This window comes from Corvus brachyrhynchos, unplaced genomic scaffold (genome assembly GCF_000691975.1).
Source record: "Corvus brachyrhynchos isolate BGI_N302 unplaced genomic scaffold, ASM69197v1 scaffold103, whole genome shotgun sequence".
NCBI classification, from domain to species: Eukaryota; Metazoa; Chordata; class Aves; order Passeriformes; family Corvidae; genus Corvus; species Corvus brachyrhynchos.
In genome coordinates this window covers 6260048-6287133 of record NW_008237436.1, presented here as the reverse complement: position 1 = coordinate 6287133, position 27086 = coordinate 6260048, and the positions used below count along the sequence as shown (strand labels likewise).

The window sequence follows — 27086 nt, the reverse complement described above, 5'->3', positions numbered from 1 at the left end:
AGTACTAGAGAGTTTAAGATCTAGATGAAGTTCCAGTCACCTTGTACTACAAGTGCTCTATGGTGTCGTTTCTGTAGTGTTTTTAATGTAGTGCTATTTGCTCTAAAGCAGATTTACTGTTTTCTGAACCACAAGCATACTTAATTCACTGCTGGTTGAAGTCACTTACAGAATCACAGAATAGCCTGGCTTGGAAGGAATCTTGAAGAACATCTAGTTCCAATGCCATTGCCATGGGCAGAACACCTTCCACTAGACCAGGCTGCTCAAAGCCCCATCCAACCTGGCCTCGAAGACTTCCAGAACTTCTCTGGGCAACCTGTTCCAGTGTCTCACCACTCTCACAGTGAAGCATTTCTTTCCAATATATAACCTAAACTTACCCTCTTTCAGTTTAAAGCCAGTTGCCCTTGTCTTTTCATTACATGGCCTTGTAAAAAATCCATCTCCACCTCTCTTGGTGGTCTCCTCTTGGTTCTGGAAGTTGCTGTAAGGTCTCCCTGGAGTCTTCTCCAGGCTCCTGTTTTCATAGGACAAGGTGCTCTAGCCCCTCTGATAATCATTGGGGCCCTCCTGGAATCTCTTCAGCAGGTCCATGTCCATCTTATGTTAACTCAAGCTAATAGGATCCTGTCTGACATAATTTAGTTGGGATTGTGAAGCTGTGTTTGGAAGGGACTTCCCCCGTGTAGTACACCTATCCTGGAAATGAGAACATGAATTAGTGATATGTATGTGAGCCTTTGTAATGTCTCTTCAAAACAGTTTTTTCTCTAAGCGCATAAACACTTAAGTGAGTACCAAGACCTTGGCAAACTGGTAGATTTTGCTAGCAAGTTAACTAGAGGGCAATATTTTATTTGGAATAGGTAGTTACTGCACCAGTGCTTACTGGAATCCAGGTTTGGGCACATTAAAGTTCTAATATTCTGAGGGAGGATGAAGGAAAGTGAGCAAGGCAGGGGGTGTCGGTGAGCAAGCAGGATACTGCTGTCTTGCCTTTGAGAAATCATATGGTGACTTTAACAGTGTCTTGCTCTTCTAGATGCTTTGCCTTTCTTATAAATCCTGGTTTATAATTGTGTCCTTAAGATCAAGAAGTTTTTTTTCCTCTTGGAAATTTTAATAGCCTAAAATATTTAGGCAAAACAATGCATAATAGCACCCTTTAAAAATCTGGTAGTAGTATTAACCTCCTATAAGCAAGTGATCTATTTTAGAGATCATTTTTATACAGTTCTTGCAGAAAGGACATTTATATCTTAACTGCAAAAACACTAAATTTTTATAAATTAAGGTTATGACTAAATGTTAATCTATAAGTCAGAATGTTCTCTTGATGCTAGGAACTGTAATATTTTCATGGAAACATCTCAATAATTAATTTTTGCAAGAGATTCTCATTGCTTTTTTTGAGTCTGTTTTTGTGGGTTTGTGTTTAGTAATATTTAATTTGCTGTGAAGAATCTCAGAGGGACTTAAACCTGCTGTTTTATTGTGTTTTATAGTAGGCCATTATATGATTTTTCCATCCTCACAGTTTTAAAGTGGGTAAATGTTACTTTCTCTGCAGATATTTCTATTTAAAAATTGATTATAAAATAACATAAGCTATTTTGTTACCTTGAAAAAGATTAAGTTGTAACATGAAATATTTAGCACAAAACAATTACAACTGTCTGCATTCTACTCATGTATATTTTACTAAGTTTTTTTTTCCAGCTGATCACTGAACCAAAACCTATTTTTAATGCATAATGTTAATTATTCTGTTACTGAAAGACTAAGCTAAATTTGTCTTTGTTTGCAGAAAAAGCCACCTGAGTGTGCTGGGAAGTTGGAGAGCAGCTGTCTCCTGAATCGTGTAAACAGTACGGATATTCTGTACTCCTTTGTAAATGGTAGGTTGTTCAGGAGAGCTCTTCTGGAACATTCCTTGTCACTTACTTTGCATTTGTGTGAATCTACTACAAATAGCTTTGAAGACTGTGATAAGTCCCTCGAACTGAAGACCAGTGATGAATTTTGGAAACTTGTCCAGAAGGTTATAAGTTAGCCTTGTGAAGGAGGTTTATGGTGTGCTGTATTAGGCCCTGAAACAAATGTCAAAAGCACTGCTAACCCAGGAGACTGGTAGCATTTAAATACTAATCTTATTGTGTAGAAAACCAAAATAAATTTACTTTATTCGTGGTTGTTCATGAGATATTGGATTTATAAATTTGCATCTGTTAATTACTTTTACCCTGTATAATCTGTACTTTGTTCATGTATTGTCTAAGAGATTTAAACTAAATCTGCTGAGGTTGAATGTTCGTTTGCCTCAAAGTGCAACGGATAATAAAAGATTTATATTTATTGATATTAAACTAGCTGTGTGGGGAAATATTCCACTGCCCCCAATCTCTCTCAGCTGCCACACTCAGCACCAGGGGCCTTTTAGATGAGGACTGTCTGTTGTGTTGCTGGAAGAGTAGCACTTCCCCGTGGGACACACCTGGGGGGGGGGGTGCTAATGAAGGTCTACTGCCAAAGTGCAGACAATTTTGTTTCAATAAGTAAAAGTGATAAGTGTGTGTATATGTATATTTCCAGGGAGCTGCAGCTTGTTGGCTTCTGCAGTGGGAAAGAGAAAGCTTTTGAGCAGGGGAAGAAGCTGAAAAGCAGATTTGTTGTTCTTCCTTCTGAGAGGGTGAGGTTAAAAGTAGTATTAGGTATTTGCAGGTGAGACTGTTTTCTTCCTGTATTGCACACCACAGTGCTGCCTTTGGCAGAAATCACTGCCAGCCTTGCTTCAAGGTCTCTGAAAACCAGTAAAGTATGCAGCAGTGCTTTAGGAGACTGTTGTTAAGGGTACTGTTCTCCTGTGTCCTAGAGCTGACTCTGTCTATAACCCGGGCTATGATCCTTTGCCACACTTTTCTCCTCAGCTGAAATTTGCTTATGCTTATTTCAATTTTGAGTTCTGAGTATATACTTGATGATACTCAAGATGCTTATCAGCATACATGTTCTGAAAAAGATTGCACTTTAAGTTAGGAAAAAGAATTATTCTGCAAAATGTGTGCATTCACAATGTCAAATAGAAAACCATTTTGAGGAGTGAAGGAATCAGGAGGAAATATGGAGCACAGAGGAATGGGACAGATATGGCAACAGCCTTTGAAGGAGAAGGGTGAAAGAAAAACCACTCTTTCCCCCTTTACCCTTCTTGCATTACCCATTAAATGGAAAGGTAACCTGATAGTTATGTACTGAAATCGTTTGGAAAAAAGATCTCTTGCTCTAGACGTCAAAAGTGGAGGAACTGTGTCAGGGAATGTAAGTAGTCTGCAAAAAAACCCCAAGGGTAAACCAAATGGGCATATCCAAGATTGAAAATATGCTTCACTACTAGATTAGTAGTTTAGCATATTGCTTATTATTTAATGAAGCAGTGAATGTTACAGCCCTGTTATATTTGAGTTGCATTTCATGATGCATGGAATCATCATTGCTTTTATTTGTGAGAAGCTATAGGAATTAGTTATTACTAATTATAGTAATAATTAGTAACTAAGAATAAGAACCTTGGGTTTGGAATATTTTACCTAGGTTATATTTATTCATAAAACTTTAAAAGTTATTTTGAGATATTTGCTGTTTGTTCTCAGTGTAGTTTTATCAAATATTTTGTTTCTTTGTGCAGTTTAAGCCAAACTTTCATGTAGAGTTTAATTAAAGTGTTTAGTGTTTAACTAGTCTGGAGTTAAATGTAACTGAAGAGTGTATAAAGACAGTGCTGAACATACTTGAAAATAATCAGCCTTTAAATTAAAGGAAAACCCCAACAATCTAATTCTAGTAAACAAGTTCTAATTTTTGGTTGAACATTGATCATTCATGTATCACAAACGTTCTAACTGAACGTACAATTTGGAAACTACCTGATCAATAAAATGAGAAACTTGTACTTAAAATAATGGTTGATTTCTATAGAAATGTAATATATTTTCTTTTAAGATTTCTATTCAAAGAATTTCACTTAAAAGTCATAATAAAAAATTTAAACAGCTTAATTCACCTGTTCTGCATTTGTAGTGAGGCATTTGAAATTAAGTCACTCAGTTTGTCACTTGGATTATAGTTGTGCCTTGTCTTGCTTCTCTGGATTTCCTACTGTGTTTTGCTAATATAAATGCCCCCAAAAGTTGTCAGGTTGATAAAAATACTACATTAAATGTTTGTAAACGTTGCTGATTGCTTAGAATACCATCCTGTGTGAGTAGCATGCACTAGCTTTCCTGAACTTCTGTTATAAACCTACAACACTGCAGTACAAAAGTGTCTTCCACAGAAAGTTAGCATGTAGTGGGGAATTAAATACCAGATTCAGGGCTTGAAAACAGCCTCTGATGCTTACTAGCCCCAGCTGTCAGTTCAGTAGACTACCAGAAGAATTCTTTTGTCATCACATACAAGCAGTTCTAAGAAATACACCTCTACACTTAGTTTTTCAGATAAAATATTGCATATTCAGTTACACATTTTGAAAAAAGGTGTTAAAAGTGTGTTTGTGATTGCTGTGTGCTGTGAATACTCTTGCAGTCTTTGGAAATACTTTTACTGGGAAAGCAACTTGGATACTTTTAGTCAGGGTTAAATCAAATCTATATGCTAAGACTTTTGCCTGTGCTATCTGGCTCTTCAGTTGTGTGACCTGTATCCTTTAATCTTCATGGCTGCTAAATTATAGATTTATTTAGTAACTTAAATTTTTGATTTAAAATAAACCATTAAGAATAGTTCCCTGAAGGAAGGAAGACTCTAAGAATGTGGCGGAGTGAATATGAAAAGTAGGTTGGGCAGAAGAGAAATGGTCTCTGGAGAATGGTGGAAGGTTTTTGGACTACTTGACCAGCCAGAAGCTGCAGATCACTAATTGCATAGCAGTGGATGGGGGGAGTAGTAAGACAAATGTTTTCCCAGTGGTCTCCTGGGGATGGAAAAAGACCTATGAGAAAGGCAAAAGTATTACAGAATTCTTGCATTTCAAACAGTAAAGCCAAAATGAGGTGGAACTGGTTTTGGGAGAGACTAACTTAAAACAGGATAGAGAAGTGATCACAAATTTCAATCTTGAGGTACATGCATTTTCTAGGAGCTTTTCTTGTTTTCTGTCTGTTTTTGATGTCAGGAGAGGCTGACTATTTGGGCTTAACTCTTGCCTGTCTGGGGTTAAACTCTTCAGTATGCACTTATGTACATTTGGACTTGACTGCATGGTGTTGAATTCAATTGCAGCCTGGCAAAATGGGTTTGATGTAAACAAATTTCTTCTCTTTGTGTATTAAAACTGGTGTCTGCACTGTGAGAGCCTTAGCATGTTCATCACATATAGATATATTCTTTGTTATCACTGTCTGAGACTGGGAAATTTTCATTTCTGCAAATAAATGCAGTCATTGGCCTCTTCTCTGAACTCTTCTGTGATTGGCATCATAATAACTTCCCTCTGAATTATGCAGCTAGTGCACAGGGCTCTGCTTGAAGATGAGGTTTAAATCTTGGTTGTCTGTGCAGTGATTAAATAAATCAGTTTCTAAATTTAACTGATGTAGTTAAATTACTTTTTGAACTGTGTGTAGATTAGTCTCTAATGGCTTGATTTTTTTTCCATATGTGCTTGTAGTCTATGTAGATTACATTGATTATTTTAAAGTGTAGTTAAGAGCAATGTAAGTATTGATAGGTTTGTTACATAATTTGTTGGGGTGTATGGAAGATCCATCTAATCACAGATAACTTTAAATTACAGTCTTTGAGAGTTGGAGTCAATGTGTTTGTGCCTACAGTTACCCTGTCAGTCCATAAAAAACCTGGTCTCCAGTCACAACAGGTTTTGCTTGGTTTGATGTGATTCTCAACCTCAGGAGGAATGCCAACAACCATAGCATTGCCCACTGGAGCCCCATCACAGAGATGGCAGTGGCAGTCCCTTTTCTGTTTAGCAGCCAGCTGGCCACAGCTGTAGTTAAGAAATCTATTCCTCTTGGATTGTGGGATCTCATCAGCTCAATGGGTTTTAAACTAATAATTGTATTTCACAGGAGAAGATTTTATCACTGGTGTAACAGCAGCAGCACTGCTGTGAGGGAGGCAAGCTTAGATTAGGTTCACTTCAGAATTCTGCATCTTTCTTCATTTCTGTTGTATGTTTTAAAGAAAAACAAAAGCATCCTGAACATTAACATTCCAGGATTTAACTCTGGTCCCCCCCCTGCCCGCCCCATTTTCACTTCTACATGTTTTAGGTCCAAAATCTACTTACCAGTGTTAAGAATGGACATCTAGAAGTCTTTTTGTTCAAAGCAAGTTAATGATAGGTAATATTGAAAGTGTTTTGGTCCAGTATGCAAAATGTTTTGAAGCAAACTCATGGCAAAGTTCAGTACTAACCCTTGTGGAACTGGAGGGGGGGAAATAATCAGCTGGGGTTTTCTTTCTTGAGGAATAGGTGCCCTAATTGATTTGAAGCTGCTTTCTTTAAGTTTACGAGAGACTGCAGTGATCATCAGGATCTAGATGGCTGCCCTTTCTTTTTTAAATTCAGGAATAAAATTAAAATCTGCTTCATCAAGACTCATTGTGGTCTTATACTTTTGCTTGTAAATAAAACATTAACTTTTAAAGCTTCCTCATTTTTTATGTGCAGTGTGTGTATTTCACAGAACGGATAAGGTTGGAAAGGACCACAGAGGGGCATCTGGTCCAACCTCCCTGCTCAAGCAGGGCCATCCTGGAGCACATGGCACAGGATTGTGTGTAGATAGTGCTTGAATGTCTCCAGTGGGGGAGACTCCACAACCTCTCTGGGCAGTCTGTTCCAGTGCGTGGTCACTGCACAGTGAAGAAGTTCTTCCTCATATTCAGCTGGAACTTCCTGTGCATCGGTTTCTGCCCATTGCCTCTTGTCCCATTGCTTGGCACTGCTGAGAAGAGCCTTCAAGATAAAACAGACTGCCCTTAAATTATCTGGTTGCAGCTACAAAGTAGCCTAAGCTATGCATTAAAACAATTTAAAATAGGCATTAATGGATCCTTATACTTAAAAAATAGAGCACTGGGTCTTTGCAGATAGCTGTCTGTTGTAGCCTGTCAGCATTCTTTTAGTTACAGGACTCTTTCTTCTGAGAGAAACAGTCTTTAAAATCTGTCTCTGAATAGTAAACAGTTTTAATAATAAAAAAAAGAGAAATGTTTTGTACCAAATAGGGCTTATTGGCAGACACTGGATTGTAAAGCTGCAGGGGTGAAAGCGTAGTCGGAAGGATTAGTTTATATCTCTCTTCTTAGTTACCAATGCCTCAACTCTTGTTGGACCAGCTGGCAGCTTCCAAAGTAATAGTGAGATGTGACATTGCAGAAGTGAGGTGTGGAGAGCAGAGCCCAAGTTAGTAGAGGAAAGCAGCTGTAGGGCATGTGAAGGACACAAGTCTTGGTTGCTGTGTTGGCAACTGGAGTGGAGAGTATGCACGAAGCAATGGTAGTGAAGGAGGAGATAAAGCACTGTCAGTAGGGCTGCTATAAAGGAGGAGAAGGTTGGACTGTGGCTCTAAAATGTGGGCAGGGCATCTTCTCACCAGTATAAAACTGAGTGGCGTCAGGTGTTTGGCTGAATGCTGATAGATGCAGTTGGGAAATATGAATGTGATCAGTTCAACATGCAATCTACTTGTATACATTTTATGGCTGGTGATTAATGGTAAACAGGTAAAGAAATGTTCTGTTCTCTATGAATTACAAGATCAATTTGGATTAAATTTGGATTTTAGATCGAAACATAGAGAGAATGGTTCCTTAATTTTTTTTAATGGTTTATCCTTGATTCTATCTTAGTCTCTTGGAAAAGAAAAAAGGGACCTTCACAATTTACCAGGAGCTAAGGGCAGCTACTTTTCTTGAGATGTGATGGTACCTTTCATCAGATAAGTGACTTCTTGTTCCTGAGAAGAGGATACGATACCAATTTTTGTCTTGAGCTGCTATCCATGCTCCTGTTTCAGAGTACTGTATACTTATTACAAAAAGTACATATTTAATATTTCATTCTTTGAAAGGAAATTTGGTCTTAAATATTTATGAGTATATGCTGCTTGTTTCTTTTTGTAAACAAACCACAGAAATCGATGTATACCAGGTTAGCATTCACTAAAAGCATGGTTTTCAGAAAGAGATGGAAGGGATACAGACATAAACTACTTATGTGGCTAAAAAGATAAGCAGAATTTGTAATGCACACATGGGATGTCTGTTTTCTTCTGTTCAGTAAAATCTTTGTTGACCTACTCAGAGTTTGCTGGGATGCCTACGTGATTTTGGGAAATATAGCAGCAGAAAGTGGCTGAAAATTGCAAGAGCTCTGAGCTCTTTATTGTCATTGATTTCTGTTCCTACCAATAAGATGGACTGGGACTAGAGAGAATGACTTATGAGGAGCATCTGAAGACACTGTGTGTAAGCTTGGGGAAGAGGGTACCTTATTGCTGTCTACAAATTCCATGTGAGGTGGGTGGAAAGGGAGATGCTGCTCCAGCCTGTGTCCAGGTGTCCAGTGACAAGACACAAGGGAATGACGTAAAGCTGCATCAGGGAAGTTTAGATTGGATGTTAGGGAGAAGTTGTTCACTGAGAGTGGTGGTCAAGCACAGGAGCAGGCTCCGCAGGGAAGTGGTCATGACCCCAAACCTGTCAGAGTTCAAGAAGCATTTGGGCAACATTCTTAAGTACCCGGATTAACTTTTGGGTTGCCCTGTATGGTCAGGAGCTGGACTGGACTATCCTCATGGGTCCCTTCCAACTCAGCGTATTCTATGACTCGACTAAAATTCTTTTAATATTACAATGTTGGTGCCATTTCTTGGAGGAAGCAGTTGCTGGTCTTTCAGGTCTTGTTACCTCGTCACTTGTGCTTAGCTTGCTGTTCACCTACACAACTGAACACTGTAACTGGGTATGAAATGGGAGTTTGGCTTGAATTGCTTTGTTTGTTGGGTATTTTTTCTTTTGTCCTGAAGCAGATTGAATGCTCTCACTATCACTTCCATGCTCTCAGATACAGGGGTAGTAATGCCGTAAACTGCTTTGACTTCTTTCCCCTGGATTAGATTTTTGCTGACTTCCAATCTGATTCCAGCATGAGAAGCAGCTCAGCCAGGAGCAGCAGCTATAATAGCACAAATGTTGAAACAGGAATAGGAGAAAGAATCCATCTAATTAAAACAAGGAGTGGTTGGCTTACAGCTGTCTTAAAAAGCACAACCTTAAGTGGAGCAGATCTTAAGGCAATGACTGGGTTTTGCTTCTGAGAAGGAAACATAACTCATTTTTGTGGTTGAAACATTTGTTGCTACGTACTGATGTGATCTAGGTCCAATTTCTGATTTTTCTACAGGCCTTGATGATGGTGACCAGCACACAAGTGGCTTTTTGCTTCTCAGTGGTATAACTGAGGTGCTGCTTCTTGCCTTTCTCACATTTGGAGAGTAAATTTAATGTCAGGGTGTACAGATATTGTAGGAATGCAGGTGTTTGGTAACCTTACTGTAACAGGCTTTGTGATGCTCCTTGGCAGTTACAGCCTTGCTAGGTTTAGGCAGTCTGTTCCTCTTTCAGTGGTTTTAGTTGGCTGTATTGCCAGGATTTTGCTGTGTGTTTGACTGCCAGTTAGTAAGGAAGATGAGGTCCTTCCCCAAGGATTGGGTGGCTGAGTGCATTATAGGGAGTGAGAGGATCAAGGAAGCTCTGACTCCTGTACATAGTTTTTTTTATTCCCTCCTTTTCTAAGGAGCCTTCGTCTGTAAGTATTGGAGGAAAGCATAATTAAAAAATACTGTCACATATTTTCAGCATTAAGATGATTTTTTTTTTCTTTTTAACCTGTATTTGCCTCTCTTCTGCCGTCTTGTCCTGACAAAATTAAAACAAAATAAAACTGCTCTTTTTCAGCCTTTATATAGCAAATCAAAGCATGCTGAAACAACATTGTAGGATGTATTATGCTGCAGGTTTAGTTTGGATCCAGGATTATATTTATGATGCAAATACCCCAGATGTGAAGTATATGAACTCTTTCACGAGTCTAAAACCAAAAGGTTGTCTGTAGGAGCAGATGTGATGGTGTCAGCATCTAACAGGCCGTAGACTGAGAGCACTAATGTGGAACAAATATTCCTGTTTCCCTACCAAAAAAAGTGTATGGAAATAGACTCAGGATCATCACCAGCAGCTATTCTGCTCTGAAGGTGCTTATGCTCCTATTGTACCACACAGCTTGCTAATGCAGTCTCTGAAGTCTTTGAATATCCCCAGAGGCTCACAGGTGAAAAACCTGATGGATCATGCTATTCTTTATTATGGAGTTGATGTATTTTGATGGTTTGTGCTTTTATTATACTATGTAAGACTATTTTCATCCCAGCTCACACTTAACATTCACCCACACTTGACATTGACTAAAAGAGGAGAATTACAGACATAGGTGTAAATCAGTGTGATGCTTTCAAATACTCATTGTTAGGTTCTGAAATTTCATAGACCCTTAAAAAAGCTAAGACATATATGTCTTGAAAAAAGACAAAAGGTTCCACAAGGGGTATTTTAATGCACTGATTTGAAATACAGGAATAAAGCAGATTAAAAACATTTAGTGTTATCACTGATAGCCTCTGCATCCCCAGTAATCTTAGCTGTGATTCAATGATTTTTAGCTAGGAGAAAAAGTTGCTTAAGCCTCTTTTTAGCGATTATTTGTATGTGGTAAGAACGCCTTTTTTTCCTTGAAGCTGGTTTCTGGAGCACTTCTATCCTGCCAGCTCCATGGAGATGTGTTGATACAATGCCAGATTTCATGGAACACAACTTTCTTTCCAGCCTTCAAGTGTTGAAAGGGGATTTTTACAGAAGAGTAACTGCTGAATTCTGTCTGAGACTCACTATGGTTTTATAGTAGCTTATTTGTCTCACAATGGGAGTTACTGTATGTGTAACGAGGAAATCTCTTCAATGCTGAAAATGAGGTTTTGTACGCCAATGTTACTGTATCAAAGCATGTTACTTGTAGTACTGCCTGACACTGACTTTAGCTTTAACACCCCCCCCCAAAAAAAACCCCTCCAATTAAAAAAACCCACAAAACCCCTACCCAGAATGCTAGTATAAGCTCAAAACAGCAGCAAAAAGAAAAATCTGAGGCCAGCATCATATGTTGAATTACTAAGAAGGTAATGGTGGGCAGAACCTTGACATCTGAATTTGTGATCCTAGCTAGAGAGAGGATCTGTCACAAAAGAGCCAGAAACACCAAGAGAGAAGGTAGTGTTTTGTATCTGGGGAGATGTAGCTGCTTACGATCTTGGTGTGCCTCACATATCAGTAACAAATATATCAAGTATGTTTAGATTTATGTTTCTTACTGCAGTTTCATTTCTCTTAGTATTCTGTTTCTGGTGAGAGGAACAAATGGATATCTGCCCATGTAGGTTAGTTTTGAAAAAATGTGTTCAGTATTGATAAGGGCAGGAAAAGAAGTATGATCCATCTTGATTTCTGCTGGACCCTATGTTACTTGCTTGTGATTCAGTTGTTGGAGTGCGGGGAGCTCCTATACTTCTGATAACTGGATGTTCTGCTGTGCCATCTGTAACTATTACTATTTCATTTTATGAACTGAAAAATTACACATTGCGTATTTCTCATGCGTTAAACAGGAACGGCTTCTGTGATTAATTTGAAGATGTTGACTGTGTGGAAAAACAGTGAGGAAGATTACCTAGAAGAGGGAAATGGCATCCTTAGTGCTCAGGTTACTGTGCACAGGCAGATAACGTGTAGGAAAGACATGAAATGCATCTCCACCCTGGGAAAGTCTCTGACCAGAGCTCAGCCTTCCTTAGGCACCAGAGTGAAATAACCACTACACAAAAAGCTGTATTAGCAGGGGGCCTTGATAAGGCTGCTTGCGCTTTGTGGTGATTTTATTTTTGGGTGGTGGGTTGGTTTTTTTGTGTTGTTTTTCTTTGGGTTTTTTTAATTGTTATGACTGTCTTTGAGTGTTGCTTTGTGTCACTCATAGTGTCTTTCTTGATATATGCACTAGTCCTTGATCACATGGCACTTTGGGATAATGCTGTAGTACGGTAGCTACCAGAAGATGGACTTCATGGGAACAGATGGCACACTTGGCTTAGGATAAAAATAGTTGGGAATTTTTGTCAATTCACTTAGAGTCAGCTGTTGGATCCAGACACAAAATATTTAGTTCACTTTTTCCATGAAAGCACCCAAAATAAATCTGTTTTTCCCCCACATAGACTAGTTGCCTTTTCCAGGTTTCTGATACATAGGGAAAGTCAAGTGTTGGTAGGAGTGTCAAAATCAGGAAGATTTGTGGTGTGGGTGTAAAGCTTCACCTTGAGGAACTCCAGGGATGTTGCTTTATTTTGTAATAATTAAAATCTTCATGGGCTGTCCATGTGTTTCCTGACACATACCAGGAAATTTCTGCTGCTGTTGTCTGGCTGTTCAGATGGTTATCAAAGTTGCTTTGACTGCAAGGTGTTTTAAGTATTGTGATGCATAGTGTGGTAGCCTGAAAAAGCATCATTGCAGTTGTTTCCCAGTGGTAAAGTGTCTCCTGCCTGGTGAGAACTGGGAGTGGGGCAGGTTTGTTAGGAATAGAGGTGGAGAATGTATCATGACAATTCAACATTAATCTTAAGTGCTTTTTCTTTTGCTGTTTGACCTACATCATTGGTCTTTTCCATCATCTCTGTGTGTCATATGAATAATAAATGTGTATGAATTACGTGTATATATAGAGCATGAATGTACACATGAATGAACTGTATTTGTGTGTATATGCATAAATGATATCCAGAGGATTTCTTGTATGGAAAAGAACTGTAAGAAATCTTGACACTTCCCTGTGACATTTTAAAATTTGGATTAACTGAATTATGTGAAAATGTAACACTTCCATGTGACATTTTAGATCAACTGCTGGGGATAAGAGAGTTTAAGAACAGTTGGGTTTTTTTTCTGAAAAGTCCTGTTTTAAAAGATTTTTCATGGTGAATATTAGATATGGGAAATGGGGAGCACTGTGTATTGCCATAAAATGGCTATTATTTGATATAAAATGGAATGCTTGATCCCTTTTTTACTTTCCCTTCCAATTTAAGGTTAATTGGAGTTCTGAGAAACAAATTACTGAATTTGCTTCTGGTTTAGCTTGAGGTCATTGGAGGATCTGAATGGCAAGTTGTCCCTGCAGGAGGGCTCCTGAGGCCTCACCAGGTGGCCTTTATCACATGGACTGTGACCCAGACAGTTATTTTGAGCACTTTAAATCCAGTAAGGCTCTGTTAAATGGGATCAATGTAAGTCAGCAAGCCTACCTGCAGCTTAGGTTTTCTTTATATAATCAAGGCATTTGCTTCTGATAACCCTTGCTGTTTGTGAAGGAGGAAGGCTGGGACAAACGTACTTCAAATGGTCTGCAGGCGTTATTTATACATTATTGTTGTCTAGAACACTAAGAAAAGGCTTGTTTATAGTTGCAGACTTTCAATATTCTATTATGAGTTGTTCCAGCACCAAATTGTCTGAAGTAGTGTAAAGAAATTACATGATAATGATTCTTGTCACAGAATTTTTCCTTTTCTGTAGTGTGGATAAAATGTGACTGTCTGTAACGTTAAACTCTTGAAAGAACGTGCATCAGATAACCAAAACAGGCTTAAAGTAAGCACTGCAAGGTGTTTATTGCCATCATTCAAGAGACTATTGAAAGAATCATACTTAAAATAGTTTTTTAGTGGTTTATCGTAAATTGGAACATGAAAAGCCACTCTTTGTCTTATTATTTTAATTGTCAGATAGATGAAGAAGGAGTTTGTTTGTAATGATGCTTTTTGGACTGCAGTCCAAAAAGATGCTGGAGTAGGTGGGTAGTGAACAAAGGAATTTCCTTCAGGTGGGTATGATTAATTGTTAATGAAGTACCAGTGTTAAATAAATAGCAGTTCTCTTGGTTTTGTCACATTTAATTTTTTTATTATTATTATTATTTGTTGCTTTATGGTATTACTCTGCTAGAAGAATTAGCAGGTACTAAACAGGTGGGAATCACTAGTGTTGCAGTACACAGCAAGTTACTTGAACCATGATTTTCTTTTAAGGCTTAATTCATCTTCACCAGTTCATGGGAATACTTCTGGATTTTGAGATAGTGGCTGATAGACGTTTTCTCAACTGTCTGGGCTGCTGAGTTTTGCTGTGGAAAGTGGGAACTGTGTGGCTCTGTCTGCATAACAAACTCTGCTCACATCTGATTAAGATCCAAGCCTGTTTCCCGATGACATCTGGAAACATTTTGACCCGCTGGTGGAGGGCTGTTCCTGACCTAATTAGCTTGGTGTTATGACTAGCTCTCCGCTGCTTTGTGATTTTGTTCCTTTTGACTTCATCCGGTTTATACTTCTCACTGAATGTTACCATTTAGGGTACTAAAAGTCAAAACAAAATTAGGTTTTACAATCTGCTGCTTTTCCAGTCAGCGTTTCAGTACTTCTAAATTTTCATACATGTGATCATTGGGTATTCCAAGTACAAAGAGCTGAATAATTCAGCAGCCGTATGGCTCGCACATGTCAAGATGATACAAAAGGGGAGGATGATCAATCTAAGTCTTCTTTCCTGTGCTGTAGGACAAAGCATTGTTTCCTCCTCTTTCTTAACTCTGTTCTGAGTTTCTCCTAGTTCTGGCTGGGTGCTTCTTTTCAAGAAAGAAGTGTTATTTTTAAAAGGTAAATGTCTCTTGAGAGGTAGACAGTATACTGTAGTAAGGTATTTATATTTTCGTTTCTTTCAACTCCGCTTAAAAAACAAAAGGCTACCGCTATTTCTTTATATGCACAAGCAAAATGTTTTTTAGATGCTGTGCCAAACTGGACAAATAAAATTTAAACAAGCTCCAGCAAATGCATAGTGTGCACCTTTGCAGTAAAGACAAGTAATAAAACCAAAGGGAAACAAATGGTGACTCAGTTCAATTCTGTTTGCTTGAACAGCAGAAGGGACGATAATAAATTCTGGGGGTATAATACAGAAAGGTCATACGGAAGAAAACCGTGTTTTCAGTGCAGCATAAGTACTTTGTGATTGAAACAAGTCCGTTCTTAAGATAGCAAAAATGAAACAAGGGGCTCTTACATGATTTGAAAAGACATTTTTTCCTTTCTCATGTGCATGCATAACATTTACACTGTATTTGGTGTTAGTCTAGCAGTATTAGGTTGACATAGTAAAATTGATAGTGGCAGTAAGGTTTTTATTGTTTTTTTGAAATGTATGAATGCAGTGGAACAGATGTTCAGAACAGCATGGAATATTCCTTGTTCCCCATCCCACCATCCCTTTCACACCGAGCCATCTGGAAGGGACTGTGAGCAGGATGAGCAGCCATCACGCTAAGAACAAGATTAACGTGTCGGCATCTTTTGTTGATACTTTAAACTGGTCGCTGTTTGTTCAGCGGAAAGAAACAATGTGAGGTCTCATGATCCCCTGTGTGCTAAGATCATTCACATGGCTATGGAAAGAAGGCAGAAGAGAAAATGTGATTTATATAGAACAATTAATAAATTTAATGGTAGTCAGTCTGGACTTAGACCCATACAGGCAGAAACCAACTTTTTCCCCATTCAGCTGTATTGATGTGACTAGCCACCTTTTACCATTAAGCACTGTGTCAGGTAATAGCATTCTGTTAAAACAGATTAAAATTTACTTATTTGTGAAAAAACTTCTGTACATGTTTTCCAGGGTTTTTCAGTTCATGCTCTTCATGAACTTTATTTTTTTACCCTGAATTTTTCTTTTTTACAGCAACAGGTATACCGTGTGTTGATGTCTTTCAGTTTACTCAGTTGGGTTCCTTTAGTACCCTTTAGCCTTGCATCTTTTGAGAGAAAGTGTAATTAGTGTTTTGGCTTAATGAACAAAATTTTGGTTAGAGAAAGGACAGCTTGTGGTCTAGAAGCAAGAGACTCTAGTCATGTGTGAAGGTGCCCTGGATCATCTGTATTCTGATACAGAATGAGTAGAAAAGGGTGGGTGGATCTGATACTGGCAGAGTGATTGGATTCAGTACAGCAAGCTATTGTATTGTGCACTCTGTGAACTTCTGTTAGATTTCAGGTAAGCAAATCTGTTTCTGAATAGATAGCTGAGTAACATTGTGTGTCAAGGAAGACTAGAATGTGTCAGTGAAGAAGAAATTGTATTTCTAAGCTTAACACACAGGTTCAGTGGTACCGCAGCGTATTTGTTACATTGTTTTGTGTTTCTTTCAACTGAGAGAATTTTAAGGTATGGAAATCTGAAACAGATTCAGGAAGGCTATTTGAAAAGGAGATGCTTAAAGTCTGAAACTACTACTGTAGTGCCGTAAGCTGTTCTAAGGGAGAAGGTAATCAGAAGAAAGTGACACAACCCAAGATCTCAGCTTTCATCTGTTTTCAGAGTAAAGATAAGCATGAGAAAAATAAGTGAGGGTAAAACTAGTTGAGGGATATGCATAGATGTTCTGGGAAAAACTTATTCTGTGAAGAAATGAGGTGATGGAATTAAGTAAATATTTGTGTTTAAAAAAAATGTACTTCAACGTGAAAAATATTCTGTGTATATGCTTTTCCTGTATTTTCATGAAAATGATAAGGCATGTTTAAAAAGTATAAATATTTAAGTGACAGGAGTAAAAAAATCCAGTGTAATTTGCTGGCAAAGATTTTTGCATGCTGGGCAGTGGAAAAAATGCTGTGAGTATAAATGGCAAAGTCCATTAATTTGAACAGTGAGAATTTAATACAGGAAATACATTCTATATTCCATACGTATATTGCAGTTGGGCGAGAAAAGTTGCATACTAAATAGAGATAAATTGGTGTTAACCTTCAGTTAAGTGGCTTCATTAGCAGAGTGTGAAATACCTTTATTTCTTCCTTGAACAATGATGAAGCCATTTAATTGGGTGACATGTATGTGATCCCTTATTTTGGAGCAGGAGATGAAACTTCATCATAATCTGTCTGTATGTACTTCATGATGATAAGCTTCTTATTTCCTTAGAAACTGTGGTGAAAAGTATTGTGAATGGGAAAAAATATTCTTGGGATTGTGGCTTTGCAATGGTACAGTTCTGTTGGGAGGAAGAAGTTAATGCAATAACTTTGAAGTGGTACCCCAGTCTTCTTTTCTTCATGGAGGGACTCTTACTTTAAGCAGAAATTGATGAGAGCTTTGACACTATCAGAGAATGGCAGGTGCCCAAGGATCATCTTTAGCTACAGTGGACAGGTAATGCAAACATGGGGTTGTAGAACAAAGGGGGAAAGACCCCAGAATACTCATCCTGGAAGCTGTAGAGAAAATACAGCAATTTCTGACTTCATAGTTGTTAATAATATTTGAAGCCTTTTATATTACAGTATGTAGTGTCAAGGAGGAAATAGCTACTTAATTTTAGATTGGATCATCCTCAGGGCCTCTTCTTTCCTGCATTTGTGAATGTTATCTTTTCTGTGCATATTCATAGTTAATGTGAAGTACTGAGAACTAAATTTAAAGTACCTGTAAGTGTTCACTGCTGTGAAGATCTGTTTACCTTTTTCTCTCCCAACCTTTTAATTGGTGGAAATTCCTGAATTAATGCGTTCGCCTTTTAAAGGTTCTGCAGACTTCCGTGTGTCAGGCCCACTGTGTTAGCAGAGGTAGCTATTGTTCTGCTTCTTACACGTTTTTTGGGGATGTGGAAGGTTGACTAGGAGAGTGTACATCCATAAAATTTTAGATTGTAGATAAGCAAAACTAATCACCATCCCTTCCCCTGTTGTCCTTTCTCTTTTCGTTGCTTAATGTCTTGATTTCCTTCATAATATCAGTGGACCATAAAATCTGCCCCAAAGATCTCAGCACAGACAAAAACTGTGCCAAATAAAGAAAAGAAAACAAAACAACCATCCGAGTTGGTGAACCTTCAGGAACATTTCATTGCAACAGACATTAAAGAGCTCTGTTAAAGAAACAAAATAGCTTTAGGGATTTCTGTGCCCATTTCATCATTGCTAATACTTAGATTGGTATGATGTGAGAGGAAGATCAGAAGTGGTGATCTGATACTGAGGAGAAAAAAACCTGCTTTTGTTCCAACCTTGACTGTCATTCCTTTCATGTAGACCTGGTAATCAGGAGGAAGATCTGTGCAAACAATGGTGATAGAATTGGCTATATATTAAATTGTAGTGAGGAGGACATTTTCTAGGCATTTCACTTTACATGTATTGTTGAAAGATGTTTGTTGTGGATAAGAAATGTTCTTGATTTTTAGTTATCCTTAGGAAATAGAATCCTATTAGACCTTGTGTATATTTGTATCAAAAGTCTGCCCTTGCATCAGCAAACTCCTATCAAAATGAAGAGAGTTGCATTAAAAATCACGTAAAACATAATAAAAATGGTATATTAACTAAAAAATACACCATCCCTTAGATTGGGGTAGCTCTAATAAAAGTAAAGTACTTGGTACTTAAAGCACAATTGTGGTTTAGTAAAACCATATTTTGTTTTGATACTCGTTACATAGTAATGTGGCTGAGAGAGGAATGGCATGCCTGATGGAACTTGAATAGCTAGAAGAAACTATTAAAAATTAGTCTTGTTTGTATGCCTTTTGATAAAAAATTCTGGGGTAATAGAGAGCACTATTAAACAATAACTGATGACTAAATAGTCTGTATTGTTTTGTAGTATACAAAATGTGGATTCAGATTCTTGTTAGAGTGAAGCCAGTTAAAAAAAAACCACAAAACTTTTAAAAGTACAGATGAATGATGTTAGACGAATCTTGAATTCAATAGCTTCCAGGATATATGCTAGTTATGGTTTATTTGTTTTTAACTTGTCATTACTGATCAGGTAGTAAATAACATTCAGCGATGACAAGTAGGAAAGGTTCATGAACATCAGGTTCTCAGTCATCTGGAATAAGGAAAAACCAGAAAGGAGCATGCATTAAAGGCACATTTATTCCTTTCCTTCCATTAGGATAAGAGGGATAGCAGTATTTGCACTCCATGTAGCCCTTTCCTTTTGTCTTGGGAAGGATGAAGATCCTTTGGAGGACATGGAGATCTGTGACAATGGCACTTCCATGGGGAGAAAAAAATATGGGGATGGGAGAGCATCTCCAAACCTGGTGCTTGGGGTCTTTCATCTTTCTGCTTTCCTTTCTATTCCAATTTAGTACATACATGAATCTTGAAGGTGAGTGATGGCAGGCTATCTAGAATTACGAACTTGAACAGGAAAATGGTCAATATTACCAAATTGGATGCCATTCAGAGATGGAAACTGTGTGTTGAATTGATTGTTAGGACATTAGATATGGGAAAACTTAACAGTCTGTAAAAGTTTTAAATGTTGAAATGCCCTAGACATGGAGACTGTGATTAGGACGTAGTGTAACTTGATTGTGTGCCTTGAGGTGAGGAAACTGACAGTATTTCTCTGGTTTTGATGAGGTGAAATGCAGTTCTAGATTCAGACACTGAAATTCAGGTGAGTGCCTATCAAAGCTTACACATGAGGTGTTTGAGCTCACCGTGTCATTCTTGTATCTATCAGGAGATGCAGGGATTTGGTTGTTCTTTGGGCTTCTGCTGAGCTCATATAGATGTATTCATACAAATTTAGGTGCTTAATCTTGAATGGAATCCCATCTGGTACATTACTCATGGCAAGCTGCGTATTCAGTCCATCTCGTTTTTCTTCTCCATAGAAGGAGAATTATGGTGTGTTCTCTTTTTATAGCGGTCTGGGAGATTTATCAATGGAAAGCTCTAAAGCTCTCTGAAAAGAATAGACTATATTCAGGGAGAATTTAGAATTGATGCATAGTAAGCTGGTTTTTGTGCTAAAATGTTCAGCTTTGTCATATTTTACTGGAGGACGTAAGAAGAAACCTCTGAAGAGCTTAAAAAAAGGCATTGTACAGTGTCTTTGAGAAAATGTAATAAGTAAACATTCACAAGTAGAGGGGCTGTGTAATGAACTGGAATTTGTTTTGTGGTATTAGTGAATATGTAAAGAACTTAAAATAAAGAACCATGAAATTCAGGTACATATTTTTAGCACGCGTGTAAATTGCAGTGCCTTTTTGGGGATGTGAAAGGATAAAAGGCAGGTTTGGGGGACAGCTGGTACTTCAGGTTTTTGCCAGTAGCTCAAGTATTTGAAAAACCCAGCTTGTCTCTTGTAATAGCTGTGCTCTGCTGTTGTTTGGAAAGATTGCACATGGTGTTTGTCATCTTTCAAGTTTGTTACTGTACATCTGCTTTCTACATAATTTTTTAAGAATCTGACTTGCAAAGGCAGTGTCAGATTTCTTGCATGCAGTTTAACAGCTGCTGTCCAGGGGAAGGTGGTCTGAGTAGACCTGGAGTGGTACTTCTGTGGCTGTGGGGGAAGCATGCAAAGAAAAGCAAAAATGCTTTGATTAAGTCTTTCTGTACCACTCTTGCCTCTACAGCAGTGACTACTGGGATAAGTGCATTCTAATTTTAAGACAAAAGGCAAATTGTTATGGAGTTGTTATGCAAGTTGTTATGGGAGGGGGAGAGAGAAAGAAGAGAAAGGGAGATGAGAATACTGAGGAAGCATGCAAAATCTGAATTTTAATGGGTTGATCTAAGCTAATTCAAGCTTTTGATGTCCTGTCCTTTCAGAATGCGTGTGGAAATCGAGTTGCTGATGCCTGGAGGGTTTGGAGAGCAGTGTCCGTCTGTACTCAGTCATAGTTCAGTCCAGCCAGATGTCGCATCTGATCCATGTCCAATGAGGCACGCATGGGTTTAGTGAGATGTTAAGCGACATCTCACCCTCATAGTTTTTCTTCTCTCCCCTTTTGCCTCCTCTTTCTGATCTGACACTAATGTCTCATACATTTCCACTTCAGCCAGTTGTATATGTGCAATATAGCATCTTTCTAGATTCTTCATCTCTTGTGCTAGATGCCGCTGATGGTTTAAAGGCGGCTGTCAGGCATAGATGGCCTCACAGTGGTGATGAACCTGTTTATCCAAACTGTAAGTCTCTGGTTTCAGTGTGTGCTTAGCTGGGGTAAAATGAGTAAAAAAATTACAAACTTAGGATTGGGACCAATCTACTGCACTGACACAATTTTTGAAAATAATAATTTATTTGCATTAGAGTTTTCAATTATTTGTGGGTGGAAGGTGTTCTGGTATGGGCTGGGGTAGAGTTATTTTTTTTCCACAGGGGCTAGCAGGGAGCTGTGTTTTGGATTTGTGCTCAACCCAGGGCTGATAAACTAGAGATGTTATTGCTTAGCATGGCAAAAAGCCATGGCCTTTTCTGCTTATTGTACTTCGGCATTGGCAAGGAGAATATTGGGGATGCTTGGGAGATTGGGAGGAGACACAGCTGGGACAGGTGACCCAAAATGACCAGGTGAACATTCCAGACCATTTGGTGTCATAGTCAGTGTATAAAGTGGGGATAAGAAGGAGAAAGAAAGGGGGGATGTTTGCAATTCTTTGACTTCCCAAGTCACTGTTATGTGTGATGGGGCCCTGCTCTTCTGGAGATGGCTGAACACCTGCCTGCCCGTGGGAAGCAGTGAATTAATTCTTGTGCTTTGCTTTCGTGGGCAGGTTTTGCTTTCCCCATTAAACTGTCTTTACCTCATCCCATGAGTTTTCTGTCTTTTACTCTTTTGATTCTCACACTGATCCAGCTGGTGGGGTAGGGAGTGAGCAACTGTGTGGGGCTTGGCTGTTGGCTGGGGTTAAACCACGACAGAAGGGAAGAGAAGTTATTAAACCTCTGTATTGCAAAATTGAATATGATTTCTAAATGCCAGTGTGTTTACTATATATAGTGACATCACAGTGACTATCTTGTCTAGGAAGAAACTGAGACTAAATGCGACTCAAAACAGGTGAAAGATGAATGTGGAAGGCAGTGGAATTGCCGTTGCAAATTCTTGTTTTCTGCTCCTGGTAACACACTCCCTTCGGTCAGGCTGTGTCTCATGAAGACCCTGTAATTCAGAGGCCTATTTTGTCTTGATTTCTTGCCTAACCTCTTGTTACATAGATTTTGAAATTAACTTAGCCTCACTTCTCATGCATTTTCTTAAAAAATATTACGTTCATCTGAGTTGTGTGTGGTGAAGAAAAAGGTGGTTGTGCTTTAGTAGTAAGGACACAAGTTTTTTCCTTAGTAATGGGTTAGTGTCTGAATAGGTCTGTAAGTGTTTAATTCAGTTAGGTGAAGTTTTTAAATTAGAAGAAACTTATTGCAGTTGCAGATTTCTTTTTTTCTTTTCCTCTGATCAGGAGCAGGTAGTGGATTGCTTAATTTGTTGCATATATTTACTCATCAGTGTTCAGTTTACCTTTTGGAATTAAACTTCAATCTGAAATGGAGTTGCTACATAATAATTTAAATCATGCATTCAAATATGAAGGTTGTTTATTTTCCCTTACCCTCAGCCCTGGTGTGTGCTTTAGCCTGCTCTTTAGAGAAATGGGATTTCTTGGGTTGGTCTGTCACTCTCCTGGTAGCTCTTGAACACACTGGACCATTTCATCAGGAAGTGACAAGAAAATGAAAAGCTCGAACTGAAGTTGTAGTTTTCTTTAAATTAGCTTTTACAGGCAAGAAAGAAGATTATATGGAGAAGGGACTTAAATTTAAGAGCTCCTGGTGGAAGGCATTCTGATTGTACTCAGTGTGGTAGGTGTTTCAAGATGTAGCAGACAATTAGCTGGGCAGTCTGCAGCTAGCTTCTCACTGGGCCCAGTGTGTTGTGTGGGCTAGTGAGGAAGTTGGGTGAACTGCAAAAGGTAAGGGGGGGGGGGGGGGGGGGAAGGAAAGGGGGGGGGGGCAGCTCTGAGAATGCTAGACAGAAAGCCATGGGAAAAACAGGCTTTATTCTGGTGGCCTTTTCATATAAAAATTTCATTTAGCACTAATTTATGCTTCTATTAATTTATTTCTTACAAATTATGTTTATATGAAATGTATTTTCACTGTAGCATTTAAATTACAGTGAAAGAATTCCTCGTAATGACTTTTATTTCATAGCTACAATGCACTAGCCTGTTTGCAGAGTGTTGGTGCTAGATGTTGCTTTTCAGTAACAGTGAATTTCCAGTTTTGATTTATTTTTGATCAAGTTCAGAAAAATGTTTGCAATGGATATGAAGTAATATTTTGAAATGCATCTCTTTGTAAAGGAATACAAAAATATAGAACAGAAAACAGGAAGTTTTTTTATCAAATATAAAAATCGTTCCTCTGTTACCTCTGATGTGCTGTGTAAAATTTAGCAAACTCAGCTAACCTTAAATTTTGGCATACTCAAACTGTCTCATATTAAGAAAGACGTAAAATATAATTCAAGACTACTGCTTAGAAGTCACAAGCCTGTTCCTTCCTGACCTGTTATGAAATAGTCTTACAGCTAAATAATTTGCTTTTTGTTCATTAAAGTTGTTAAGCTTTTAGAAATGTTCTTGAGAATAAAATATTTTAAATCTTTGGGCAGGAAGTCATTACAAAAATGACTGTGCAACATTTGAAAGGCAAAGAGATCTTTTAATTTACTAATGTGATTTTAATTAGAGAAATTGAAAGGCTACTTTAATTGCTTTAGTACAGTAAAAATGAAATTTTCAGCTAAGTCTTTCCCAAATGAACTATGTCCTTGGTAATAATGAAACTTCATGTTCCAGAAAATTTCGATGCCACATGGCATATTATTCATGAGTAGTACATGGACATTGAATTTTTGATGTTAAAAATGTAATCAAGTTGACTGTTGTGTTAATGTCATTTTAAAGAAAACTGCTTTAGATGTTTTTGTTTTATATTGCTTCCCTTTTGGGAGAATTCTGTCTCACATGGGCATCCTTGCTCTCAAAGCTGCTCTCTGTAGGACAGTGTTTTCTATGCCATTGTGCCCTTTTGTGATGCTTTGAGATCTCTTTTTGTATTTGTTTTCCCCATTTTCCCCATCTGTCGTGGTTTAGGAATGGTACTCTGCAATTTAGTTCTTCCCCCCCCCGAGACTTTCCAAACCACACTGTCACTCCCTCGATCATCTTCTCCCCCTCTTCCCCCTCTGCCCTTCACCCCCTGGGTGGCCAGAGAGGAGAACTGGATGCACAAAAGGCAAAGATCACAGCTTGAGATAAGAACAATTTACTGGAAACAGCAATGAGATAAGAAAACAAACAGTAGCAGCAGCACTATTTGTAAGAAAAGAATATAAAAAGAGAGAATGATTAATGTGCAAAAATGGTCACTGCAGAGCCTGCCTTGACCACAGCCAGGTTGTTCCTGACTGTAGAGGAACGCCCTGCTTCTTGGAAATGAGAGAGGAATCCCTTTTCCCTGCCCCTGGCAATGATGTGAGATGGTATCAAATAACACAATGTCTTGGTCCCTCCCCTTGGTCTGGGCTGGAACCAAGGCACCATCTTCATTTGTTTCATTTTTCCCAGAAAACCAGTTCTGACAACCTTCGTTTTCTCAGATAAATGTCTTCCTGCATCTGGCCTGTTCCCAGAAGCTGTTCAGTTCATGCCCTTACCCCATTCAGAATGCCATACAGCACCACCTGTGGAAAACCATCTTCTTCCTCATGCAGCCTGTTTCTGAGAGGCACTTGCCCTTACGTGTCAGATGAATTTATCATTTTTACTGAAAACTGTCAGAGCTGGGGTAGGTCGGTGTCTGACGTAGTCAGGGGGCTGCAGTCCTTGATTGGTCTGTTGGTGGCCAGTTGCCAAGGCAGGATGCCAGCTTGCTCCAGACAGCGACCTTTCTTGCCACTCCTGTGGGGACTGCCAGTTTTTTTATAAATGCAAATGTGCACTGAAGTCCAGTGATTCTGGAACTGCAGCACAAGTCTGTGCATACAGTAAATCTTACACCAAATCTAAGGCAAAAAGCCTACATTACCTATATTACCTATATTGCCTGTATTCTCTGCTGTCCTGCAGTGCTCTTGTCATATTCTGGCATGAGTGCAGAACTCCAGTGCCTCGGTAGGAATTGTACAGGATCTTACAGTGGGAAGGCTGAAGCAAGGGCTTTAAAAGAAAAATGGTGAAGTGTTTTCTGGAGAAAAAAGCCTGAATGTGTGCTACACTGATTCAGAGCTCTTAATTTCGTTTTTGTAAACGTCATATGTATTTGTTTGTAAATTCCAGACTGTGAGCCATGCCTTTGGTGAAAAGGAACATTGAACCACGGCATCTCTGCCGAGGAGCTCTGCCAGAGGGAATTACAAGTGAACTGGAATGTGTAACAAATAGCACCCTTGCTGCTATCATACGCCAGCTAAGCAGCTTAAGTAAGTATCTGTAACTTCCTGTAAGTATTTGATTAATGATGAAAAACTGAAGAGATGAAAAACTTTAAGATGGATTGTTTTAAATAGCAAAATTATGGTATGGGACATTACCACTTATGTATTGTAGTAATATGCTATTTCATTGCTTTTATGCTCTTCTGTATTTTGGAGTTTATTCAAGAAGCAAAAAGCCCAACCCAACCCTCCCCCCACCCCCAAAACCCACTCCAAAAAGCAAATTAGCAAAAAACCAAACAAGCAAAAAAATCCCAAAAACAAATTTAAAAAAACCCAAAAAGCACCACCAAAAAAAGCCCCAACCAAAAAACTGGAGCATAGAAAACCAGAACTTACTTCTAAGGTGAGAGAAATTAGTGCAAGAAACAAGACTAGCACTTGAGTTCTTCTTGCCTTGCAGTTTTACAGGATTGAGCCAGCAAACTCTTCTTCTGCCTCCTGGCATCAAATGACACATTCGACTGAAATTTTAGTTTTTCGTAATGTGCTAATATTTCTTAAGTTTCCTCTTTTATATATATGTGTGTGCTCAATTCATATGAATGAAATTAAGCACATTGAAAGGATGCCATTTGCTGAACAAGCCTGCAGGCTACCATTGAGGCAGGCTAACATCAGCTCTGTACAGAGTAGCCTACACACCACACCTGTCAGGTGACACCACCACTAGCAATTCTAGAAGCATGACTGGAGTGTTTGCAAGATGAACAATATTTTTAATGAAAGGGATAAGAGATGTTTTTCAGACAGTGTTTAACAATCAGCAGCTGTTGTTTGTGCTGATAACGCTGGTCCTAGAAAAGAAATTACTGCTTCATCAGTTGCTTCACTTTGTAAATGGAAGTGGTTTAAGACTGGGAGTCTGTATGGAGCTCAGACTATGGGGCCCACTTTTTTCAAGAAACACAGCATTTCCTCTTTTCAGTAGTCAGTGATTTAGCGATTTTTCTGAGCTGGAGGTCCATCTGAATCATCCTATGTAATGAGCATTTGTAAAACTGTCACCTGTGGTGTTGCTTAGATCTGTTGAAATAGGGATTGCAGCTTTTTCGTGGCCAGTGACCTGTGGCAGAATGTCCCACAATAGAAGTTGACCTGTTTCTTCCTTTTGATGCCTTCTCGTTCTGGTGTAATACAAAATAATGAAAGGTGCTTTCATCCTGTGCATTTCCATAATAATTTGTGATTTTATAAAGTGTTTATCCTGTTCTCCTGGTGATATTTTTCCAGGTTGAAGTGTCCTGATCTGTTAGTGATCTTCTCGAATAGAAACCGTTTTGTTTTTCTGATCACTGTTATTTCTGCTTTGGATATGTAAGTTACGATATATTGTGGGTTTTTTAAGGTGGAGTGTTGAGGACTTCCGATAATATTCAAAACAGACTTTCTCTGTTTTGTCATTATTTCCCTAAAAATTTGTAGAATTTTGATTGTTGCTAAGCATTGAGGTACTATTTTCAGATAAGCTTCCAAGCTATCCTGTGGTCTTTCTTGAACAGCAGCTGATGATTTAGTGTCTGAAGTTATTTAGAGTTAATTTGTGTTTGTATTGAGTTTCATTTACTGTTTTCTCAGGCAGTTGCAC

The 27086-nt window shown here is 38.5% G+C and overlaps 1 protein-coding gene across 3 annotated transcripts in view; it reads left to right on the top strand.

Annotated features, from left to right (window-relative positions):
* WASF3 (WAS protein family member 3) overlaps positions 1-27086 on the top strand; it is a 61729-nt gene that overhangs the window by 13402 nt on the left and 21241 nt on the right. For 2 of the 3 annotated variants that reach the window (XM_017731386.1, XM_008631467.2), the window contains exons 2-3: positions 1811-1901; positions 25341-25483. In XM_017731386.1, the coding sequence (XP_017586875.1) occupies positions 25351-25483 (133 nt within the window). In that variant the 5' untranslated portion in view covers positions 1811-1901; positions 25341-25350. Of the gene's footprint in view, positions 1-1810; positions 1902-2595; positions 2693-25340; positions 25484-27086 lie in introns of all 3 variants that reach the window. The other variant, XM_017731385.1, reaches the window with a different exon arrangement.